The following is a 25,985-nucleotide window of genomic DNA, read 5'->3' as shown; positions in this document are numbered from 1 at the left end:
ACAATCGTTGATTTGTAAACATTTTCGCTCATGTAACAAGGCATGTTAATGTTTTATAAAATATTTTATGAAATATAACAGTTTTAAAATTGAAGAATCGCAGTGTGTTTTTTGAATGCCACCCGAGTTCGCTCTGGAATATGTCACGTGAGAGAGCCTGGCATGGTTCTTGACATTATTTGATAACGTCATACTCAATGATCTAGAACCCATTCCCCAAGATATGAACGTGACATCCTGAGACAAGGACGCCATCTTGAATGGTGGCAAAAACCAACACTCTCAATCAAAAATAAGCTGAAATTTTAAAAAAAATTTTAAAAATCAAACCTATACTATCAATTCTGCAACTGCGTTTCAATGCAAAAAAAGCATATTTTACTCGTAAATATCGTCAATTTTGCCACCTTTCAAGATGGCGGCTTGCCAAACTCGTAACTAAAAATTTTGGCGGTGTCAGGTATCTAGTAGACTGGGTTCTAGGTCGTGGCATCGTGCTTACTTCATTCGGGTAGTTCTTTTTGGTGCATGCAACATTTAGTGGCGTATACAAGGCGCGATTGAAAAATTTTAAATCGACCAAACAATCATTAACACGATAAAAAAGATTTAGTTATAATTCAAAATAAATGGTCACACTGCCCCATGTACGACAATATTAATCGACCATCTAATCGTCGTAGCCTCCCAGTGAGAGAGCAAAATTTAAAAATATCTCATCCAGTGTGGTTTGCTTTATAGAATAATTACCAATAACAGAACGGCTGTGCGCATCTTCTAAGATCGAAAACAGGGAAGACCAAGCCCATTTTAAATTGCCCATGTGGTAATTCAACCAGCCATTGTGCTCGTCTCGAAGTTCACTACTTGGGAACGTCTCTGCCACGAATTCTTTTACCAAGGTCGAGTCATTACTAGGCGTGTCACTTGGAGGGTTTACCAACAAAGTGAACCCTTGAAAGAATTTGTTCTTCAGGTGTTGCGGGCTACCGAGAAAGCACAATTTGCCATTTTCCATGATTGCCAACCGAGTACACAACGCCTCGCATTCTTCCATACTATGTGACGTAATCATCAGGCATCGACCTAAGGGAAGAGAGGAGGGAACAAATGATTACCAATCACAAGGCATCGACCTAAGGGGAGAGAGGAGGGAACAAAATAATTACCAATCAGAAGGCATCGACCTAGGGGAGAGGGGAGGGGACAAAATGGTTACCAATCATCAGGCATCGACCTGTGAGGGGTGGGTACAAAATGATTACCAATCATCAGGCATCGACCAGAGGGGAAAGATTATTATTTTTAATAATAACCAAATGGCACTCATATTAGGCGGGTATGAACTGCATGTAATTGCATTCTTCAACATCTCTCCCCGGAAGGAAACCCGCTTCATCACCAGTTTCATACCTTCGGCTCTGACTCTACATAAAGTGTTCCACAACAGTCGTCTTGGAACAGGATCCATTCCAGTTGTTGGTTCGTCGAGAAAAAGTATAAGTGAATCGCCAATCAAAGCTATTGCTGTACTTAGTCTTCGTTTGTTTCCACCACTGTAAAAAGAAAAGGTAATCTTTGTATTCGTGATCTAAGGAGCCTGGGATTGCTATAAAAAGATGGCAGATTTTTGACGCGTCAATTGCATAATTTCCACGTAAAATCACTCCTGATGAAGACACTAAACTGGAGAATGTAAGGATTAAAGTTTTAACATCAGATCACTCCTGATGTAGACACTAAACTGGAAAATGTAAGGATTAAAGTTTCAACATCAGATCACTCCAGATAAAGACACTAAACTGGAGTATGTAAGGATTAAAGTTTCAACATCAGATCAGTTCTGATAAAGACACTAGACTGGAGTACATAACGACTACAGTTTCAACATCAGATCAATCCTGATGAAGAGATTAGACTGGATTATATAAGAACTAAAGTTTCAACATCAGATCACTACTGATGAAGATATTAGACTGGAGTATATAAGAACTGAAGTTTCAACATCAGATCACTCCAGCTAAAGACACAAGACTGGAGTATATAAGAACGCAAGTTTCAACATCAGATCACTCCAGATAAAGACACAAGACTGGAGTATATAAGGACTAAAGTTGCACAGCAGATCACTCTTCATGAAGAAACTACACAGGAGTATATAAATACTCAGGTTTCAACGTCAAATAAACCAAAATGAATATATAAATAGCAAAAGCTAGGGTGAGCATTTATAGTACAGCATTCTATTTGAAAGTAGACGACGTTTTCTTCTATTATACCTGTATGTTTTAGTTAACATATCTGCGTGTTCTGTTAGCAACACTGATCTCATTAAATCTTCGATCAATGGATTGATCTCATGACTGGGGACTCCACGAAGTGCAGCATACATTTGCATTATCTCCCGTCCCGTCAATAAATCGATCAAAGCATCAAATTGTGGACAATAGCCTGTTCGTTTACGAACCTTGGTAAACAACATAATTTACACTTAAAATTATAATTTTCATTTACAAAATAACATGTGCAATGCGTGCTCTGATTGGTCGATGCTCGCGTTTGCATCAGGTTATCTAAACATATTGACAAATGAAAATAACGCGTACAAAGGCAATTTTCCCGACTGAAGTATTTGTTGTTGACACAATGATTAAATGTAGGAAGGTTTCGGGGGGGAGGGTCATAATCATATATACATATATCAATACTCCCCCCCCAATTATCGATGGTTGACCACATTCGGTACTAAATATACAGCACCAAGTTGCGCAGCCAAATGGTAATGTTTGTTTTCTATGGTGTGGCTACAGAATAACGAACATAAAGAAGGTCCTTTCTCTACGCAGTTAAAACTAGCCAACGTTTTTGTTTTACTTGTTTCAGGAGTAATTGATTTGCAACTAAGGCGTAACGGCAATTGAAATAAATTTCATGCTTGAAATTTGCAACGAACAGTAGCCGCAATTCGCATGTATTATTGTCTTCTCTTGCGTTCACAGGTCTTTGGAGATCAGTTACTGCTGAATTATGCAAAGTCTGAACGTCGGCTGATTTCAAAGACGAGCAGTTTTTTCGAAACATCCTGTTGAGCCACTACACTGTGGTAATAATACAGGTGGCACAAAAAATGTCAATGAAGTTATCTTCGATGTATTCGTCATACTGTGCTGAGGCTGTGTTTCGCTAAAGAATGTGGTTTCGTTGGAGGGAGAAGAACCAAAATGGCGGACAATACAACGGACCATTGAAACGTTTATATTTTACAAGTAATATATTTGACCAATTACCTACAAAGTGGCCGACAACAAGCAACAACTGAAAAGGGAGTTCATTTATAAACAAGTAAGAAATTATTTGTTATGTATGTAAGGGTTAGTTGTTCGATCTTTGAACGTCAAATGTAATTCGCTTGGCTTTTATTTATGGCTGGTTACAACTTGTTTTGCGTCGTAATATTATTGAACAATTACATGCGAAGCTCCATTTCGTAAATGAGGAACACTAAACATTGCAACAGAAATATTACAGACATTGCAACGTCAACACTAAATATTGCAAGAGAAATTTACCACTACAAAATAACATCGGCGCAGTCAAAAATATTTGCTTGTTCCTAACATGCATTTACGTCATGACAGCGCCAAGTTGGGTGATTTCAACGAAGATTTTCTTCATTTACAATGTAGATGTCATGCAAAATGGCAAAAATTGTGTTGTTGTTCACTCACAGGGGAGTAGTGACATACCACAGTATGTTTTCTTTGTATGCACCATTTCAATGGTATACACAGTGTTGAAAAATCTGCAAACCTGTAATTTGCATAACAGCCTCCTCAATGGCTGCAGGCATACCATTGCGTGTTCAACTTTTTTCGTAATGACGTAAAGAGAACTAGTTCGAGACTAGTACGATGGCTAAACTAACGAAACTAACTACGAATATTATTTAATTTACATCCTAAATTCCAAGCATGAAATTCCTCTAAATGGCGTTTATGTCTCCTTAAGGATGAACTACTGCTTTAAAATCTTGATGTCGGATTAGCCTAGTAGCCTGGTGCTTTGAATTATTTGATGATTAATAAATTGAATGTCACGTGGCGTGTGTGGGCGTCGCCCGTTAGCGTGGCTGTTACAAGCGTTACAAGCCGCGATTTTCTCATTTTTTATTCGCGCATGTCGTCCCGCGCTGCACTTTTCGCACAAATGATTCAGAGCATCAAAGCGCCTCGGTACGAGGTTAGCATTTTTACAGTTCGCGGACAGATAATTGAAATAAATATATAACGGAACGTAAAGTACCCATTCAGTTGTAAATTTGGTTCAATGGTCTTTACATGATTCTTCAATTTAAGTTAAAGGGAAAGGTCAAACAGATCATATACAGTAGTGTAACCAACTCGACTTTTACTTCCGCTTTCCTAATATTTTTGTATTTACTGATAGTTAGAAAAGAGATTTCTAAAGACATGAATAATGGTAATCTTTAAAAATTTACATAGCGGAAGTAAATCTACAGGCTGGCTACGCTACTGATCATATACAACAATAGAAACATACCCGACTTAAATTAGTCTGAATATCCCACGAGTCAAGGACGGCGGTACCCGAAGTTGGAATCACATCGCCTGTTAACATTTCAAACATTGTAGTTTTCCCGCGCCATTGACTCCCAGTAGACCGAAGCATTCACCTAAAGGTATTAACAAGCTGATGTGATCCACTGCAGCAAATCTTCGACGACCTTTTTTGGGAAAAAATAAGGTGTTAATAAAGAAGAAGCTTTGTTCTTTTATATATTTTCACTGAATAGAAGTTTCAAAACGACAGTGAACTTTCTAAAAAAGTCTTCATTAAAATCTCGTTTCATTCTACAGACAATGAGAGTATTGTATATTTTCAAGACAATCTTGTTTCATTCTCCAGATTAAGAAAGTACAACGGTTGGAGAGAGTTTTTTTACAGACAACATGTCACTTCGAAGAGAACTCTGCCCATCTGAACAAACACATCAGTAATATACATTTAATAATTTACTGATGCAAATTACGTAAATATACATTATAATTTAAGTTCTCAATATACAAGGCGACAACACTGGTTGTAAAATCAGCCATTACAGGTTCCTCTAATGAAACAAGATGTCATAGATATAACATAAACTGTTTAAGAAAGTCTACTGACATTTTAAAAGTTTAATTTCAACAAAACCATTATTAAAACAGCAAAATTTTCGTTTCACAGACACTTTAAAAGCCCGTTTTGTATGTGAAGACTTTTCTAGTGGTAAAAAATTGTTAAGTTATATTTTCAATCAAGCACAATGAGCTCATAGCGACCATCTTTTTTAACTTTCCAAAATATTGTGTTAAAAAACGAAAATTTTTTTCATATGATTTCGGCTGATAAAAGAATGCTTTCTTTTCAACACATCTACAAAAGAAAGCTATTAAAACACAGCAAGTCGAAATTCTCTACCTGGAACTTTAAATATTTTCGTAAGATCCTTCACTACAAGCACGTCTTCGTTCACTTCGTCGTTGAGTATTCGTCGTTTTTCCGCCATCACGTCGGAATCTTCCGTTTCATCGTTTGGATGCATGCTGTCTAACGGATCGACGTACACCGATCTAATGGAACTTCGCAACGACCGAATAGCGTTGAAGTCGATCAACAGAATAATAAGCATGAAGAAGATTCCTTCAAGTGGTAACACCAAGAGAAATCGACCAATTCCAGGATTTTCAAAAGCCAAATAATTCGTCTGAGTCCTCGCTTTCTGAGACATGCACATCGCTGGAGCATACTTTTTTATGCACATATTGTAAAGTCTGATACGGTTATAATTCTCAAAAATATTGGAGAACGACTGTCCGAGGCAAAAGTTGGGGAGTACCAAAAAAGTCCAGTTAAGGACATCAACAGTGTGATGGTAGCCAAGACTCTGAATGATGAACACAACAAGCAAGGCGACAAGACCAGTTACAATATTTAACAACGTCAATAAGATGAAAGCTTTCGACGCCGTTTTGAAGAGAAACGAGAAGAGATACATAAACGGGATGATGGCTGAACCATAAAACATCAAAATGAGAAAAACTATTCCAAGACGATAGCCTTCTGCAATGAATTAAAATCAGTTTTTGAGAAATTGTGCGAAATGGGAAAATTCACCCGATCCGAACGTTGCTAACTTCAACGGAATTGTTGGAATTTTTAAGGGTTGACCGAGAGCTTAATGTGACGTTTGACATGCAATTCTGTGCTTCCACGAACTTTCAAGTGAAAAATGTGTTTAAAAAGACAAATATAAATGCTGTGAGCTAACTCCACTGCCAAACATCTGTAAAAGATCGTATCTTAAGTATTAAAGTATGTTGCTATCACAGGCTCACAGTCGCATACCAGACTCAACGTCGTAACCTTGACGTGATTTTGTCATCAAAAACTATTGGAATTGTTTAAAGTTGGTTGATTAGCCGAGAGATTAGGGGCTTGGGTCGAGTTCATTCTCCTTACAAACAAGTATTTCGACAACTACGAGGAGTCCTCGATCATTTTGTAAAATAACTTTATTGGATCACAACGTTCGGATTGGCTGAATGATCATGCAAATGCCGTTTTATTGGAAGATATTGACAACGCAGAATCAAATTTGCCAAAGGCAAGTGAATCGTTTTGGCGACCATGACGACAATGAAAAATCCAACCTGCAATTTTCAGTCCCTGTGTAAATTTCAGAACATTATTTACTGTTTTACAAAGAGTACATAAAATCTACATAACATGACCAAATGCAAGCTACGTCAAAGCTTGGGAAATTCGACCTACCTGTGTACGCAGGAACGTTAAAACATGCAAACAAAATAACAACGCCGATACAGGGAAGTGTGAAATTCACCATGTCCCACAACCACGAAGCAGTCCAGTAGCTAATGGGATCAACGCCACTAACGAACTGCACATGTTTTGCACCGTTCGTTCCCTCCTGGACGACAAACACGACAAAACTTGAAGCAAGAAACGCCATGCCAAACAGCAGATTGAAAGCTATATTAAGACCACCAGTGTTGCTGGATAGAAAAAGAAAGTTAATGAATTAGACCTTGTTGCCTTAGCAACTATTGATCGTTGGCAGATCACTTTAAAGAAAACGGAGCAGAGGGACTAGGGGCTATTGCATCCCACTATTGATTAGACCTTTTTGCCTTAGCAACTATTGATCATTTGTAGATCACTTCGGAGAAAGCAGAGCAGGGGGACTGAGGGCTGCCCCGAATCCCTTCTTTCACAGTTTTACCTAACTTTGGAAGTCGATAACCCCGCCCCCTAACAAAAAATATGCTCAGCGATCCCTGCCTTTGAAGTGAACACAGTCGTATGTCAGGAATAAATCAGTCTCTCATATATACATATATATAAGCAACGAGTCGAAGCTCAATAAAAACTCACTTTAAATCCGGAGAAACTTTTATCTTTTATGTATTAAATGCCTGGATTACAAATTTTCAAACTTATATATATATATATGTGTAGTGGTGTTGAGAAAAATTACAAAACTACAGATTCATCCCACAAGCCTGTTTCGTGATTGATCACACTTTGTATATATAGATATATATATACGAATGTCTTCATTTTGAGACTCTACAATCCGACAGTGCTATATATATATATAGCACTGTCGGATTGTAGAGAGTCTCAAAATGGAGACGTTCACCATGTTCGCGATATGCAAAGCTCACCTTTATAGGTTTGAGCACTCTGGTGACTCTACAATACAATCCATACAATGTGTAACCGTACGTCCTGTGTTCCAAGTGCAGGAGTCACCATTTTAATATGGTGATAGCCGGGAGGGCACATTGTATATACACTTTGTATATATATATATACACCGTACATCCTGTGTCCCAGGTTAAGGAGTCCCCATTGCACTATGGGGGCACTATGAGGGCACATTGTTATACAAGCTGTATACATTATAACAATAGTGCAATGGTGACTCCTGCACTTGGGACACAGGATGTACGGTTAATATATATCAATTCATAATACATACATATAAATTTCAATAGAAATTTGAGAGACTAAAAAACAATACATAAAAACACCGGCGATGATTGGTTGAATGCTCAAAAAACCGTTTTTTTTTAACTCAGATTGAGTGGCTTTCGCAGAAAATTTAACAGTGAATAATGTTTTATTAAACGCTATTCATTAAGGAAATACAAAATATCTTTACTTGTCCCTATATAGTTATAGGAACGTTTGTTGTGAAAGTTTGGGAAAAGCTCGAAAGCAAAAAATAACATACTCATCTAAATCATTTGATTTTTGCTTCGTAGTTCTCGGCAAAGGATGATTTGTCACTGTGATTAATTTGTTTTATTCCCGGAACTGTTTTCAAAATGGCGTTGTCCACTGCACTCAGTGCCACCGCTATCGCATGATAAGCTTGATCGTTGAACCAAGCCTTGGCTATTGCTAAATAAGAACACACATAAATTACCTTAAATTCGCCAAGATTCTTAGCTGATCTACCTCATATTTATGTTTTCTATTAATCTAGAGACCTTCCTTGATCTACAGATCCTTCCTTGATCTACAGATCTTTCCTTGCTCTACAGATCCTTCCTTGATCTACAGATCCTTTCTTGATCTACAGATCCTTCCTTGATCTACAGATCCTTCTCTTGATCTACAGATCCTTCCTTGATCTACAGATCCTTTCTTGATCTACAGATCCTTCTTTCATCTACAGATCCTTCCTTGATCTACTGATCCTTCCTTGATTAAAAAATCCTTCTTGATCTACAGATTCTTCGTCGATCTAGAAATTCTTCCTCGATGTACATATACTTGCTTGATACTTTCTTTATGTACAGACCTTTTTCTCGATGGACAAGTCACACTAATCCCATTACAGCATTTTGAACTCATTAAAAAAGCATAAATTGACAGATATTGATAAGAACTATTCCACCATCATAGTTACACACCTTCAGAGATGGTGAAAACAATTACAGATAGATCTTTCCTTGATCTACAGATCCTTTCTTGATCTACAGATCCTTTCTACATTTACAGATCCTTCCTTCATCTACCGATCCTTCCTTGATTAAAAAATCCTTCTTAATCTAAAGTTTCTTCGTTGATCTACAGATAGATCCTTCCTTGATCCTTCCTCGATTACAGATCCTTCTTTTATCTACAGATCCTTCCTTCATCCACAGATCCTTCCTTCATCTACAGATCCTTCCTTCATCTACAGATCCTTCCTTCATCTACAGATCCTTCCTTCATCTACAGATCCTTCTTTGATTAAAAATTCCTTCTTGATCTACAGATTCTTCGTCCATCTACAGATAAATCTTTCCTTGATCTACAGATCCTTCTTTGATCTAGAAATTCTTCCTCGATCTTCATAAACTTCCTTGATACTTTCTTTATCTACAGACCTTTTTCTCGATGGACAAGTCTTTCTTGATCCCCTTACAACATTTTAAACTCATTAAAAAAGCATAAATTGACAAATATTGATTAGAACTATTTCCTCATCATAGTTACACACCTCACGGAGGGTGAAAACAATGTAGCTACACGAGTAAGCAATACCTTTTTTATTTGCTTCAGTAAATGTCGCTGCAACCAGATAATGTCTGTTGAAGTATCCAATGTTTCTTCCTTTGGCTTTTTCTAGCAAATATTTGGTCATGTTCCCATCACGGAAAGCACTATCCTTGTCGATATCAACGAACTTAGTGTACGAGCTTGCCGAGTGTGTGTACATTTTAGCCAGATCATTTATCTCCCTGAAAAAGATTTATTTACGCTTACATCAAATTTTAATGTCTAATCGGGATTTTAAATCGGGCGCGCACCATTCAGCATGTTTTGCTGCAAGAAGTTTAGTTTACTGCCCAGAAAACGAAAACGGTTTTGTTCTTGTAACAAAGATATGAAACAAAAGCACGTCGCTGATTATATTTACTCATCCTAAAGAGGGTTTAGCACAGTGATGGGGCATTGAAATGAAAATAATAGGTTAATTTCTAAGTCTCCTTTTTTAAAACCCGGTGATGAACCACGTTAAGTAGTTTACCATAAGAAAATTCAAGCATTTTGTTCTTAAAATCTAAACAATTTAACCAAATAAAATTGAACGGCTCTGGTTTGAAAATTCGAACAATTCCAAGAATTTAAATCGAACAATTCACAAACATATTTTACCATAATTTAGCAGGAAATAATATGTAAATTTGATTCCACTCGAAATCATTTCATAGTATTTGTCAAAAAAATGTCTATTATCCACCCATTTGATTAAATATACATTAGAAAGCTACTTTTATACATTAACATGCCTGTTTCTCTGGGCCGTGCGTGGAAAGATGGGGACTAATTTAATTTCAAAATTTTGGAAGTAGCCGTCCAGTTATATTTAAGTTCAATATATCTACCTGTTCGGGTTTCCAACAATTGAGTAAGGCGCAATGTTATCATGAAACATAGCTGTCGTCAAAATTCTGGGAGGAGAGTCCTCGGGCTTAGGATTTATGTCAATGGCAATCAGAGCAAGCATTGTGTAAATAAGAGGCACGAGAAGCTGAGGAATTATGGCTATTTGACGCGAATGAAGAAAGCGTTTCTTGAACATAGCACACCACCTCTGCAGAAACAAGGTTATTCCGTAGTTTAACTGTGGCTTTGTTGTGTTTGTTATTGGCATCATGCTGTTGTTGCGTCCATATAATGTGTCTTCATCATTCACTGTACTTAATGAAGCGTTTATTGCATCCGCTAGATGACGTACAAAAGAAAAAGTTTGACTTGAAACACCATGAACAAAAAAACAACTATTCAGTGTTGGTCAAATTAAATTTCACAAATCAGCATTTTCTAGAAATGAGTCAATGCTAAACAATAAAATATTACCACTTTTACCACAGCTTACTCTTGAGTCTATCATCTAAAACCTCGTCGCAATCCTTTACTTTCATTGATATCACTATCAATCAACAATTACCACTTTTACTACAGCTTACTGTCGAGTCTATCATCTAAAACCTCGTCGCAATCCTTTCACTTTCATTGATATTCATATCTAATCAACACTTACCACTTTTACCACAGCTTACTCACACATCTAAAACCTCGTCGCAATCCTTTACTTTCATTGATATCCCGATCAATCAACACTTACCACTTTTACCACAGCTTACTTATGAGTCTCATCTAAAACCTCGACGCAATCCTTTACTTTCATTGATATCCCAATCAATCAACAATTACCACTTTTACCACAGCTTACTCTCGAGCCTATCATCTAAAACCTCGTCGCAATCCTTTACTTTCATTGATATCACTATCAATCAACAATTACCACTTTTACTACAGCTTACTGTCGAGTCTATCATCTAAAACCTCGTCGCAATCCTTCACTTTCATTGATATTTATATCTAATCAACACTTACCACTTTTACCACAGCTTACTCACGAGTCACATCTAAAACCTCGTCGCAATCTTTTACTTTCATTGATATCCCGATCAATCAACACTTACCACTTTTACCACAGCTTACTTATGAGTCTCATCTAAAACCTCGACGCAATCCTTACTTTCATTGATATCCCAATCAATCAACATTACCACTTTTACCACAGCTTACTCTCGAGCCTATCATCTAAAACCTCGTCGCAACTTTACTTTTATTGATATCCCAATCAATCAACAATTACCACTTTTACCTTAGCTTACTCTCGAGTCTATCATCTAAAACCTCGTCGCAATCCTTTACTTTCATTGATATCCCAATCAATCAACAATTACCACTTTTACCACAGCTTACTCACGAGTCTATCATCTAATACCTCGTCAATCCTTTACTTTTATTGATATCCCAATCAATCAACAATTACCACTTCTACCACAGCTTACTCTCGAGTCTATCTTCTAAAACCTCGTCGCAATCTTTTACTTTCATTGATATTCTTATAAATCAACAATTACCACTTTTACAACAACTTATTCTCGACTCTATCATCTAATGTCCCATCACAATCTTTTACTTTCATTTATCCCAGGAAATCAGCACTTTCCACCTTTACCATAACTAACCTTTGAGTCTATGATGTAATGTCCCATCACAATCTTTTACTTTCATTTATCCAGGAAATCAACACTTACCACCTTTACCACAGCTTACCTTTTAGTCTATCATCTAACGTGTCGTCACATTCCGTTCCCACTTTCATAAAAACTTCTTCCATGGTTGTCATTGAAGCGCCATAACTAGCAATTCCCAGCTCCTTTCGTCGAGTCTCCAGTTCTGAGAACAACGTGGAAAAATTCCGGGAAGATTCTCGAGGCAAGATGTATGACAATTCAGCGCCTAACGTAGGTAAAAAAAGTATTGCAAAAGGTCTACTGGCTAAACACTACATCGAAAAACACTTACAACAAAAGAAATGTATAATATTTAACCTTCATACTGATAAAATATGATAAAGTTGGTAAAAATACAACGCCTTCTCAACAAATGCCAGCCTAGTTCGAGCTGACGGGTTTCATTCTTCTGAAATAAAATTTATGCATACATGTATTGTATATCTCGAGAGTCTTTGAAATCAATTGTTTTCTACAGATTAAGACAAACATCTACGTCACGAAGTGAAACTTAATTAATAGTCTGATGATGTCTTGTGTATAGAAAAAACGTAACTACCAATAAAATATTATTTCTTTTCAAAAATGGCTTTAATTCGAATTTTATGTTGGGCAATTGTTTTTAATAGAAAACGTTCATATGAATTTGTCAAATAATAAATTTTGCCTTGTTTCAACTTGCTAAAATAATTCAACGCTCGTCACTCTATCGTATCCGGCAGCTAGCTGCTGGCTCATGTCTGCAGGCTCAACCCTATAAAGTCTCCTAGAGAAGTGCATCAAAACTTACCAGCGCGACTTTCCAATTGGCCATTCGGGACATAGTCTTTAACAAGTTCGTCAATTTTGTGTTCTTTACATTCTGGTTCTTTGACCATCACTATATGATAACCCACGCTATAATGGTTTTTCAAAAACAATGAACTACCACAACAACGGATTTTGCCCTCGGCCATTATCGCAATGCGGTCTCCTAAAACGTCGGCCTCGTCCATGAAATGTGTCGTCAGCAAGATCGTTCGCCCGTCACGATACTTCTGAAGCAGTTCCCAAGTAAACCTGCGGGCAGATGGATCCATACCGGAAGTAGGTTCGTCAAGCATTAACACCTTGAGGAAGTGAGTTGTTAAAAAATTTAACTTGGTAATTAAAAGCATATCTTCTAAGAAGACTTTAAAACAGATTTATGCCTAAGCAGATTGCTAGTCCTTATATACTCCAGTCTAGTGTCGTCAATTGAAGTGATTTGATGTTGAAACTTTAGTGCAAAATATCTCAGTCTATGTCACGAGTGATCTTCAGATGTTGATTCTCGTATTAAACAACTGCACGTGATGTCCACGTGATAATATCTACCTTCGTTTTTCCAATCAGCGCTACTCCTAAAGATAGCTTGCGTTTCATCCCGCCAGACAAATATCTTGTTTGAGCGTTAGCTTTATCCGCAAGTTTGATGGACTCCATCATTTTTACCACTTCGCTATCGATTTCATCACTAGACAGACCCTTTAGTTTTCCAAAGAACCACAAATGCTCCTTAACAGTCAGTCGATCGTACAAAACGTCATGTTGTGGACATAAACCTTTTTGAAAATAGTAAAAATCAAATAGACGATAAACCATTTCAATGGAAGACAGTGGGTCGTGAAATAAAAAAGACCATGTCTCTAGACAGAGTTGCTTTAACTTAGTGATGATGGACCGAGCGATTAAGAAATATACCAATAGTGTATGGGATTGAACAGTTTAATCAAATGCTAATTAATATCGATTCTTCTAAATATGATAATAACACGATGTTCTTAAAATACATTCTTAAGTGTAGTTTCAAGTTTTACATACAAGTGGAACTTTAAGTAGCTAGTTGAACTAACTTCTATTTATAGAAGTTAAATGTAGTTCTTTCCTCAGTCATTTCACATTGTAAATTGTATGAATTTCCACAACTTTCGGCGTAGCCAGCTCCCAAGTTTGCTTGTATTATGTAGATATTTGGGCTTGGAGGCTGGCAAACCATTGCACCTAACAGTCATAAACTTTTCTAATTGTTTTAAAAACATTTCGTTACTTTCCTCACTGACCTAAACTTGACCGTACGCCATCCATACTTGTTCTAATGTCGTAACCATTGACAACGGCAGTTCCCTGACTCGGAGAATAAAAACCGGTAAGGACAGACATCAAACTACTTTTACCAGCTCCGTTATGACCAAGAAGAACCGTAATTTGTCCCTCGTATATCTTTAGTGAAACATCATTCACAGCAACTTTTTTACCTGCATAACACACGAAAGTATAATATCGTAACTTGAAGCCGTAGTTGTAACCTCTGGTAAGATTTGTGACGTCGTCTACCGGTTATCCAGCCATAAATCATGACGTCATAAATGGCTCCCGTAAGATTTGTGAGTTCGTGAGGTTTGTACCTGTTTCACTGTAGCAAATCTTATTGTCATAATTGGCTTCTGTACTGTGTGGTAAGATTTGTGACGTGATCTACCTGTTGCTTAGTGAGCCCCAGTCATACATGTTGACGTCATAAGTTGCTTCTATACTGTATGGTAAGATTCATCTCATAGAGGTGAGGTCATCTCATAGATAGATTTTCATATTTCAAACAGGGGGTACTAAAAACTTTAGGGAGACGAGCTGTGAAGGAAGTGATGTAAGACAATGTTAGGGTTTCGAATTTAGGGCAGTCTGGTAGTGCAACAACCAAAGGTAGTGTAGAAAGTTGAAACATTGCCCAAAAAACTCAGTTCAACTGTACTAGGGATTTATTTTGCTAAAAATTGGGGGGTTAAAATGTTTCTTGGAGGGGTGAACAATTTATTTAGGGGCGTGAAATCTGATGCCTGGAGGCTTGCACTCCCTATACCCCCCCCAGTAAATCCGTCCAGGTCATCTACCTGTTACTCCGTCATAGATCTTCACTAAATTTTTGATGTCAATCCCCACATCCAGACCTTGAGGAGCCCTTTCGAACTTCTTCGATGTTTCGAAATTTTCAGCATTTCTTAATAATGGCAAGGTTTCTTCACCGTTTGATACCTGCAGCAGAAAGATTTTTTACACTTATCACTCCAAATATAATGTACCAAAACCTATAATACTTTTTAAGCAGCATTCAGCAAGCAGTCACTAAACTTCCGCGTCGAAAAAAAATTTGACTTGACTTGAACTTCTTCTATTGATATCATTAATCATCAGAAACTTCCTCAGTTATTAAAATGCGCATTCAGATGCTTTGCTAGTCGTGAAAGATATCTCACACTCCAGCAGCCTAACATGACCGTTCTGATAGCGTAAGCAAAACAGCACATACGATTTCTAATATTATGGCAATCTTCACAATGAGGTCAAAAACAATTTATTACAATCAACCCTTTGCTGCATGGCGTCGCTTTAGGACAGCAATCACCGAACACGTTGGAGCTCGGTCGGCGAAAAAAGTTCATGCAACAAAGGGTTAACGGTACAAGAAACTGTGGCGTACGTGCTGTGTACGTGCAGCAAAATCTTCGTGAAACTCATGCAACGAAACGCAAAACACGCGCAACAACATACATGAGGCCATTGTCTGGTGAGGGGTAAAATCCACTACAGACGCGGCTGCAAGCCAGTTTCGTCGAAACAACCCTTTGTTGCATAGCGTCGCGTCAGAGCAACAATCACCGAACACGTTGGAGCTCGGTCGGCGAAAAAAGTTCATGCAACGAACGGTTAAGGCGAATAGTTTAAGCCAGGGAAGATTGTTAAAGCGATACCACGACACTAACACCAACAGCCTTTCTCTGGACGACACTAACCTACACAATCAACATCTGTATTTACGACTGTTGCTAAGCAAAATTTCAAGTTACCTTTTCAAAGCTTCCACACCAGTAGCTTTTCGTGAATGGGAAGTAAAAAGGTTTCGAAGTACCATACTGTCCTGGGAACACATTTTCAATATACCATGTAAGCATACCATATATGGCACAACTAATAATCATCATGATGAACACAGTCCCGAGGGAGAACGTGTCGTCCACATCAACACCATGAAAAAGGTTATCCCATTGAACGCCGCTACCGGATCCTTGAATGTAAAAAACGTTTTGGCGGGATCATTGGTGTCAATCCTGTGTTAATTGGTGATATTCATATATTCTGCTATGCTGGCTAATTTCTTTTAAAACAATTTCACTTTCAAAAGAAATCAGACGGGCATAACAGAATATATGAATATGGTCAGCTCAATTATCGCAGGATTGACCCCAAGGGCGGATACGTAAAATTAGAAACAAAATTGGAAGTCTTCAATGTCGGGCTAAAACTACATGAACGCTGGCCAGTGGTGTCAAGCTCGATAATTATGGGGAGGGGACATTTTTGTCAAATGTTCCTTTGAAATCAATGGGGGGACATGTTCCTTTAAAATCAATTCTTTTTTTAACGCTATATGAATAAAAGCTCGCCAACCAAGTGTCCAATGGGGAACGCCGAAGAATCATTTCCCCTGGCGTCGTAGCTGTCATGCTAGAGTCCCAATTGTAAAGAACTCGAACAAAGTTATTTTGTTTGGTACAGCATTATGGCACCTTCATTCATCCTCAAGTTGATCCTTTGGCAATGAGTGAAAAGTGACACTATACAGGGTGTATCACAAAAAGAACACCTTAAGAAATCATTTTATTGTGAAATTTCAATGGCTGATCAGTATGCTAGCATCCCACAGGTGCATTGCTGTGTATATTTTGCGGTTTGAAGTTTTGTTAAATGTTAAGCCTGATTCACACGAGTAAATAAGCACGAGCGTCAAGGCTTTTGTTTCTATTGCTCTAGAGGTTTATAAAGACAAAGACATCATGGGATTTTCTTTAAATCTTCTTTTGTTCTTCTTTGTTCTTCTCTTAGCTTATGCTTGAATATTTCCTTTGCTTGCGCTTATGTCCATGCTTATGTCACATGCTTCGTTATTTATCTTTGTTTTATCTTTTGTCTACGCTTGTGCTTATCCTTATTTCACTCGTGTGAACCAGGCTTAAAGTTCCCAGGAGAAGAAAAGCTTTCGTGATTGTACCAAAGATATGTAAAACATGCATGTAGCAGACAAGTTAGAATCTTTATGCATCAGTAACATAGTCATGAAATCATCACAATAAGTCGTCAATTTCTATAGGCGTTCTTTGATACACCCTGTATTCAGAAATTATCTCATTGTTCGTAAACTGTTGTTAACGCTGTGGTCACAAACATTAAACCTCGGGCTTAATGAACTTATATGAGCATGAAGAACATCCCTTTAAGATGAAAGTAATTTAAAACGAAGCGGTTCAACACACACAGTCCATCAACGTTTTAACTTACCTTCAAACTTGCCGATGACAATCGCTCCAAGAGACATGCCAAGATTTGGTATGAGGCATGCAATTGCTTTGAGAGTGAACGACATTTTGTCGTAGTATTGCATTATGAAGAAGAATGGTATGAAGGAAATATACCAAATTATACCCCTCCTGCGGCAGCGGTGCTCGCTTTGGAGAAAAACGCTTACGAAGAAACAAAACATAATACCAGAGGTAATATAAAAGATAGATGAAAAATATTGTGGTGCTATTTTGTCGATAACACTCCCATTACTGTTAAATTTTATCGTGAAAAGAAGCGTCATTATGACAACTGCAGGAGACAAATAAGAAAACTTTCAATAAACCATGCCAACCAATGAAGCCAATTATTGACGCCGATGATTTTAAAGTTTCCTAAAAACATGAAATACCTAACTTAATTAGTTTATTAGAACACATGAATTAAAGATATAGCTTTTATTGAATTGAATAAAGCTGTAGTAGCAAATTCTCAAAAACTGAACTACAAATTAATTTAAGATGTCAAATAGGTGCTCAGTTTGACAACATTTTTGGAGTGAACAATCAATAAAAACATTTAAAAGGTAGAACTGTCCCTTCCAGGAAGATAAAATTTTCCACCCATCAAATATATTGCAAAATGATCTTGATATGAATTTAATTATCCAAAGAAGTTATTTCTCTGACTCTGATGCAGGTTTTGAAATATAAAGATCTCAGCCAATAAGAAAAATTACAACTTACCTTTAGCCGTTGTTCCTTCTCGTATACAATACTACGCACAATCACAAGTTCAGTATAAATAAAAGCAATTACTATGAGGTTCGGGATGAAATTTTGAATAATCAAAATGAAGGGATCCTTCACATAGTTTGGGAATGGAAATTTTTCAATGCAAACCAATGTTTGGTCTTGAGTAGCAAACTGTCCAATAATAGCTCGATCTACTGCATGTTGGGTAAACAAGAAAGCGGTACTATAATAGTCTGGACTGCCTCCATGGGAATCATCTTTATTTCTTGGTTCAGGATTTTGAAACCTCAGGAAAACATACTTTGTCAACCAGCCATGGCCATTCTTGCCAAGGCCAGAGTTGTCTTCCTTTGGGTTGATGAATCGCAGTGTAGTTGATGAAATTGGCCTGTTTTGATGGGAGACGAGTAAAGTATATACCTCCAATGCATTTGGTAGAGTTGCCTTCAGAGGAGCTCATTATTTCATTAACCATGTCATCCTCATTTGGAAATATTTGCAAGGTGATGTTTTGATCCGGATAAGCATGTTCATTAAGATAAAATGTAAGGTTGTTGAAAAGCTCATGGGAGAGTTGAGAAGCATTATTTGCAGCCAACCCTATAGAGAATGATCTTCTTAGTGCAGGTGGTGGAGAGGTTACATTGAATTCATTCCAAACCAAGGCTGGGCAATCTTTGGCAGTGAAAAGGAACAATCGCAAGGCCAGGAGTATGAATGACACGCAGCATGGTAACCTATTTGAAAAATAGTTCCAATCGGATGTTTTCTTTGAAGCTTGAAGTTCTTCCATATCAGTAGACCAAGTTGTTTCAATTTTGACATTCTCCCAGCAAGTTTTTTAACTGGTACCATTTAAAATAGTCTTAAATTTTCGAAAGAACTCAAGAATGCAAAACCATCAACTCGTAGGATCTAAAAAAGCAGTTAAAGTACCATTTACTTAAATAAAAAAAACTCCACCATCTTTGTCGCGACACTTTGCAAACACTCATGAGTCAGGAGTCAGAAAATGCTGCGTTTGAATCACGAATTAACGTTGTTTGCTTTCCATCTGACCAGTGGCGTGGGTGACCGAATTTAATAGGCAAGCGCTGGTGAGGTTCGCGGCATGCCGCGAAGCTATCTAGGGTTCTGGGGCATGCTCCCCAGAAAATTTTGGATTTTGAAGGCTACTGGAGCGCATTTCCCGCGATTTCTGGGAGTACTTTGTCGAAAAATGTATCTGTCATGACTGAAACAGTATTGAAAAATCTAAAAATTCAAAAACTTTATAGAGTATATATCACAATTACGGTTTAAAAGTATTACATGTGGTATTGTGATATAAAGTCGTTTTAAGTAAATGGCTACGCGTGCATTTCTATTGTAGTGAAGAAGTAACAGAACGAAATAGTCCAAAATCCTACAACAGATTTACTTAAATGTAAATTCCATCCGTCTTTCCTTTGCGCAAAACTCCTTTATAACGTCCTCATAGAATCGTGGCTTCCCCTGCAAACTTGCCAACATCTCCTTCTCGATTGAAATTGTAGCCAATGCAGAAAGTCGCTCTTGCCCTTGTGTACTGCGAAGATACGTTTTGATACGCTTGAGAGCCGAAAATGATCTTTCTGCAGAGGAGGACGTACTTGGCATAGTAACAATGAGCTGACACAATCGGTACACCTCTGGAAAACAGGCTTTCAAGTCAAGTTCGATTATTTTGATATCATATCAAAACAGGTTTCGATTTGAGCTCGGCAGATGCGTATACAACGATTAGTTCACTTTTAGTGCTTGAAGATTAAAGAATGTTCCATATGAATCTTGCAACGATTGCAGCTCTCGTTCGGGAAAATTCCGGCTGTACAATTCGTGCTTTGAATGATCCAACAAAGAAACGAATGCTCTGCTGTTAAGACTTTCGAATCTAGAGTCAATCTGCACGACAATGGTATCGACTACACAGAAAACATTTGACGGAAGGACGCCTTTACATCCTCTTCACTTTGCCTGCGTTTCAGTGCTACTTTGACGATACTTGACGTAAAATTCCAATAATCTACGAATTTTGTTCGTTGTTCTTGAATCTTATCTTTCGTCTCGCGAACTTTCGTGACACAGAAGACAATATCGAACTGCTTACTCTGAATGATATTATACAAAACATCCGTAAGACCAAATATTTCTGAAAATATTTTAAGGCAGAACACAAACTGGAAATCTGCAAGAACTTGTCGGTAGCCCTCGCTTCGTTTAACGTCGTACCGTCAAACTCGTCATCATTTTCGATGATGTATTCGAAAACTTCGAGCAGCTTTGCTCTTGTCTCCAGTACAGCATGGATTAACCTGCTCTGATAGTGCCATCGAACAGCTGTTCCAGTGGGAATGCGTCTGCCGACAACTGTGTCCAACAGGTATGTTCTCTTGGACGAGGCGTGAAAAAAGGATGAAAGACCAGTGACGGTTTTAAAAAATATACGACACTCTTTAGTTGACGAGACAGCTTGAACAAGGACCAAAATTAATGCGTGTCCGCAACAGTGGATAAAAAGAGCATGTGGATAGTCTTCTTACTCGTGTTTGCAAACCAGACAGTTCTCCTGACATCACACTCGCACCGTCATACGTTTGGGCAATCAGTTTTCGCCGCATCCGTACTCGTTCAGGGTTTTACCGACTTCTTGTTTCAGTCTAGCCGCAGTTCTATCCTCACTTACATCGGTAAATCCAAGAAAGCGCTCCACAGCTTTACCATCTGGTTGACATAGCGAACTATAGTTGTTAGCTGCGATAAGGTCTTAACGTCGGAGGTTTCATCCAGGGAAATAGCAACAAATGGGCTCCTCATCACTTCATCTTTTATTGCTTTCAACATAACGTCCTTGACAGCAACAATCAAATCGTTCTGGATACGATTAGAAAGTCCAGAAAACACGGTTGCTGTATGAAGATGCTGTTCAAGCGTGGGGTCATATGCACTTAGCAGTTTTATCAATTCGACGTAATTGCCCCTGTTGGCAGACTCCTCCAGCTCCCCCCGACCTCTGAAAGAAAGTTCCTGTTTGCCAAGAAAGCAAACAACATTAATGAAACGGCGAAGTACTTCTCTATTCTTGTGCACCATCAAGTTGTGAGCTGAGATGTGTTGACGGGCCTGTTCGTCTAGCTGCATGTCGATGCGTGTACGCCCAAAACTGGCATTCATTAGGCAACTGGACAAGTGTGTCTTCGTTTTCTCGTGTCTGTTGACGGCATTACACAGGTTGGCCAAATCATCGTATCCCTTCTTGCACCAGACTGTCTTGTCTGTTGAGTTGAACAAAAGACACGGCCAGCAAAATAACTTATTCAATTTTGAGGAGCCAGCCAGCCATTTGTACTTGTCGTAATTTGACGTCTGAAAACTTCGAATAAAGACTTTACCACTTCGCTTGGATGTTGTATGTAGTCCTTGCAACTCAGGAGTGGGACGGCCACCTTCGACGATCTCTCGTTTCTCGGAAAAGGTCCCAATCCAAATGAGCGGGATAACAGTGATTCCACAATGCATTCAGTCATGTCGTACAGGTGTCGTGAAAATACCGAATTGTAGAAGTAGAACATAAAGGATGAAAATTCCTATGCTATATATTTTATAGGAACATCAATCTTATTTATACCTTACATCAGTACATGATATCTTGTAGTGACGTACATAACGTGCGTACATTACTCATCTAGATTCATGTATTAGCAATAGAAGAAATAGCCAATCCTACACTTACTCAAACGCGCTACTTAAACTTACGCACTTAACTTTATAATTACGTAAAACTACTCAAATTTCAAGTACATTATCCGCTGTGTAATAACTGCACCTTGTTTATCATTATCAAAATATATAAAAGCCTGTAAATAAATTCTAACATATAGAATACTCACGACTGTTGTAAATAACTTCTTTGCTAGTGAATAAAATAATCACAAAATTTAATAGCGTTCTAGTACATTGAAATCACGTTCAGAGCTCATACGCAAGACTTATATAACGCTAAAGTATAACATGCTACAGATAATATCTTCTACATACATAAATTAGAAATCTACTACTACTTTGAATTAGAAATCAGAACATTACCTTTCGCTCTCAGTCATCTTTTAATAAACGATAACATTAACGGCGTGAATAATTCGGATGTCCAATGTGTTGAATATACGAATATTATTCGTGCGCTGATATGTGTTTAAAATTGCGAGCGTACAAGACTGTTGACCATCGCTATCAAGCGGCGCCCTTAGAAGCGCCGCTTGCATTTTCTCGATATTCCTCGAATAAGAAGCCTCCAAATCTAGATTAACGCATGCGCAAATGTTCAAATTGAGCTCCGAAGGCAAGCGCTTGCCTTGGTTAATAAATAATTAATTTAATCCACTTAATTTAATACACTTGACTCATCTTACAAGTGTAGCAAAGTGAAACCGAAAACCACGACAGTAAATCGCGTATAAATAGCAAGCATTTCAACTGTAAAGACAATTTAGACAAAAGATTACATTGACATTGTTTAGAACAGAAAAATTTAAACTGATTTTGCTCAGAGATTGATCCAAAATTTTTGACCACACGCCACTGCACGCCACCGCACGCTTGCATGACCGCACGCCACTGCATCTGACCCGATTGCATCATAATTAAGACTTTTCATTTACTTATAAGGTTTTATGTGATTTGAAAGCGAGAAACTCTGTAAGACCTCCTTGCCGGTTGACGGATGCTAGTTTTGTACAAAATTCGTATCACAAACTGCTAGCAACTTTCAATGTCAATGAATCGATAAAAATGTAACTAATTCTTCTATTTACTCACAATGCCAAAAACGCTCACCAGATTGCGTTTGTTTGTTGGTAAGGACTAAAACGAACAAAGTTGCGAATTTGGCTTTCCAACGTGTTCGATGTTATGTATGGTCGTATGTCATATATAGACTTACAGGGTTGCCGTAGCAACATTTTCTTATCAGCATCCAGTCATGTGCCTAAGTATACCATCGTGAGGTATCATGTTCACCATTTGCCTTGAAAGTGATTGGTTGTTTCAATTGATGATTGTTTATAGTGGTGAAAAAAAACTTGATTTGATTGGTTGGCAGATTTCGTGAATGCTTGTGATGAAATCATTTTCTGAGAAGGTGAGAGGTCATAATGGTCATTTCACATCTTAGTCATTTGACTGTCACATGTTTGTTATTATTATGTTATATGATTATAACTGTCAGATGTTAGTGTTATCACCACAGCGCATGCTCGCCACTAAAATAAACGAGGGTTTGTTGTTGTTCAATTATATGTTCAATCATCAAAATTTCACAAATTAAAATTCAAATAACTTTAAAGATATAAATAAAGAAAACATGAAAATCAGGTCTTTATACAAACGAAGGAAGCAAATAAAACCAACAAAGGCTTTATCTATTTCAACTTTGATGCTACGTTAGTCAACAAACTCCATAATATTTTCCTTTTTTTTAATGCGGACCTTTGATACGAAAGCGTTCGAAAAACAATAAAAACAAACCAACTCTATCATATATTTTTAATTAACTGTTAAACGTCAAAAGCAATCTAGAAGCATTTCCTGTGCACAATCGAAGGTCCAGATTCGTCGTATTCTTGTTTCGAGATCCACATCTGTTGGAAGGTGGAAAGAGAGGCCAAAATGGAGCCACCAATCCAGACAGAGTACTTTCTTTCTGGTGGAGCAATAACCTTAATTTTCATTGTGGGAGGGCAAGGGCAATGATTTCTTTCGGCATTCTGTCAGCAATACCAGAATACATGGTTGACCCACCAGAGAGGACAGTGTTGGCATAAAGATCCTTACGGATATCAACATCACACTTCATGATTGAATTGTAACAAGTTTCATGGATACCTGTAGACTCCATACCAAGAAAAGAAGGTTGGAAGAGTGCTTCAGGGCATCTGAATCGCTCATTGCCAAATGTAATAACCTGACCATCAGGTATTTCATAAGATTTTTCTAAACTTGAGCTCGTTGCCGCTGTTTGCATTTCTTGCTCGAAATCAAGGCGACAAAGCATAGCTTCTCCTTTATATTACATCGCACTTCATAATGCAGTTAAAGCAAGTTTCGTGGATACCTGCTGACTCCGTACCAAGAAAAGAAGGTTTGAAGAGTGATTTTTAGTCGTAAATATCGTCAATTTTGCCACCTTTCAAGATGGCGGCTTGCCTCACTCGTAACTATAAATTTCGGCGGAGTCAGATATCTAGTAGACTGGGTTCTTGGTCATGCGTCGTGCTTACTTCATTCGGGTAATTCTTTTTGGTAGTTGCAACATTTAGTGGCGTATACAAGGCGCGATTGAAAAAATTAAAATCAACAAAACAATCACTTAAGACGATAAAAAAGATTTAGTAATAATTCAAAATAAATGGTCACAGTGCCCCATGTAGGACAATATTAATCGACCATCTAATCGTCGTAGCCTCCTGTGAGAGAGCAAAATTTAAAATATTTCATCCAGTGTGGTTTGCTTTATAGAATAATTACCGATAACAGAACGGCTGTGCGCATCTTCTAAGATCGCAAACAGGGAAGACCAAGCCCATTTTGAATCGCCTATGTGGTAATTCAACAAGCCATTGTGCTCGTCTCGAAGTTCACTGCCTGGGAACGTCTCTGCAACGAATTCTTTTACCAAGGTCGTGTCATTACTGGGCGTGTCACTTGGAGGGCTTACCAACAAAGTGTATCCTTGAACGAATTTGTTCTTCAGGTGTTGCGGGCTACCGAGGCAACAAAATTTGCCATTGACCATGATTGCCAACCGAGTACACAACGCCTCGCATTCTTCCATGCTATGTGACGTAATCATCAGGCATCGACCTAAGGAAAGAGGGGAGGGAACAAAATGATTACCAATCATAAGGCATCAACCTAGGGGGAGAGGGGAGGGGACAAAATGGTTACCAATCATCAGGCATCGACCTGAGAAGGGTGGGTACAAAGTGATTACCAATCATAAGGCATCGACCTAAGGGGAGAGATTATTATTTTTAATAATAACCAAAATGGCGCTCATATTAGGCGGGTATCAACTGTATGTAATTGCATTCTTCAACACATCTCCCCCCCCGGAAGGAAACCCGCTTCATCACAAGTTTCATACCTTCGGCTCTGACTCTACATAAAGTGTTCCAAAACAGTCGTCTTGCAACAGGATCCATCCCAGTTGTTGGTTCATCGAGAAAAATTATGAGTGGATCGCCAATCAAAGCTATCGCTGTACTTAGTTTGCGTATGTTTCCACCACTGTAAAAGAAAAGGTAATCTTTGTATTCGTGAACTAAGAAGCCTGGGATTGCTATAAAAAGATCGCAGATGTTTGACGCGTCACATGCATAATTTCCACATAAAATCACTCCTGATGATGACACTAAACTGGAGAATGTAAGGATTAAAGTTTCAACATCAGATCAGTTCTGATAAAGACACTAGACTGGAGTACATAACGACTACAGTTTCAACATCAGATCACTCCTGATGAAGACACTAGACTGGAGTATATAAGAACTCAAGTTTCAACATCAGATCACTCCAGATAAAGACTCAAGACTAGAGTATATAAAGATATAGTTTCAACATCAGATCACTCCAGATAAAGACACAAGACTGGTTATAAGAACTAAAAATTCAACATCAGATCACCTGATGAAGG

General features: G+C 38.0%; 3 protein-coding genes and 1 pseudogene across 3 annotated transcripts in view; all 4 read right to left on the bottom strand.

Annotated features, from left to right (window-relative positions):
• Window positions 1-590: 590 nt before the first annotated feature.
• On the bottom strand, window positions 591-19,070 carry LOC124449340 (annotated as a pseudogene).
• A 1,907-nt stretch (window positions 19,071-20,977) lies between these two features.
• Window positions 20,978-21,814, bottom strand: LOC124449339 (zinc finger MYM-type protein 1-like). Its single transcript, XM_047000271.1, has one exon. It carries the CDS (start codon window positions 21,812-21,814, stop codon window positions 20,978-20,980), a length of 837 nt encoding a protein of 278 aa, XP_046856227.1.
• Window positions 21,815-23,691: 1,877 nt separating this feature from the next.
• LOC124449338 (actin, cytoskeletal 3-like) lies at window positions 23,692-24,716 on the bottom strand. Its single transcript, XM_047000270.1, is given in 4 exon segments — window positions 23,692-24,032; window positions 24,035-24,334; window positions 24,337-24,369; window positions 24,707-24,716. Coding segments are annotated over 4 exon segments (510 nt in total). The 3' UTR covers window positions 23,692-23,865.
• The window catches only part of LOC124449337 (phospholipid-transporting ATPase ABCA3-like), a 7,025-nt gene continuing 5,699 nt past the window's right edge, over window positions 24,660-25,985 (bottom strand). The window contains exons 2-3 of the mRNA XM_047000269.1: window positions 25,437-25,631; window positions 24,660-25,153 (exon numbers count right to left, since the gene is read on the bottom strand). Coding sequence (XP_046856225.1) covers window positions 24,774-25,153; window positions 25,437-25,631 — 575 coding nt within the window. The 3' untranslated portion in view covers window positions 24,660-24,773. The remainder of the gene's footprint in view (window positions 25,154-25,436; window positions 25,632-25,985) is intronic.

Source organism: Xenia sp. Carnegie-2017, unplaced genomic scaffold (genome assembly GCF_021976095.1).
Source record: "Xenia sp. Carnegie-2017 unplaced genomic scaffold, XeniaSp_v1 HiC_scaffold_23, whole genome shotgun sequence".
Lineage (NCBI taxonomy): Eukaryota > Metazoa > Cnidaria > Anthozoa > Malacalcyonacea > Xeniidae > Xenia > Xenia sp. Carnegie-2017.
The sequence above is the reverse complement of the archived record's forward strand: the minus strand, read 5'-3'. Positions and strand labels throughout refer to the sequence as shown.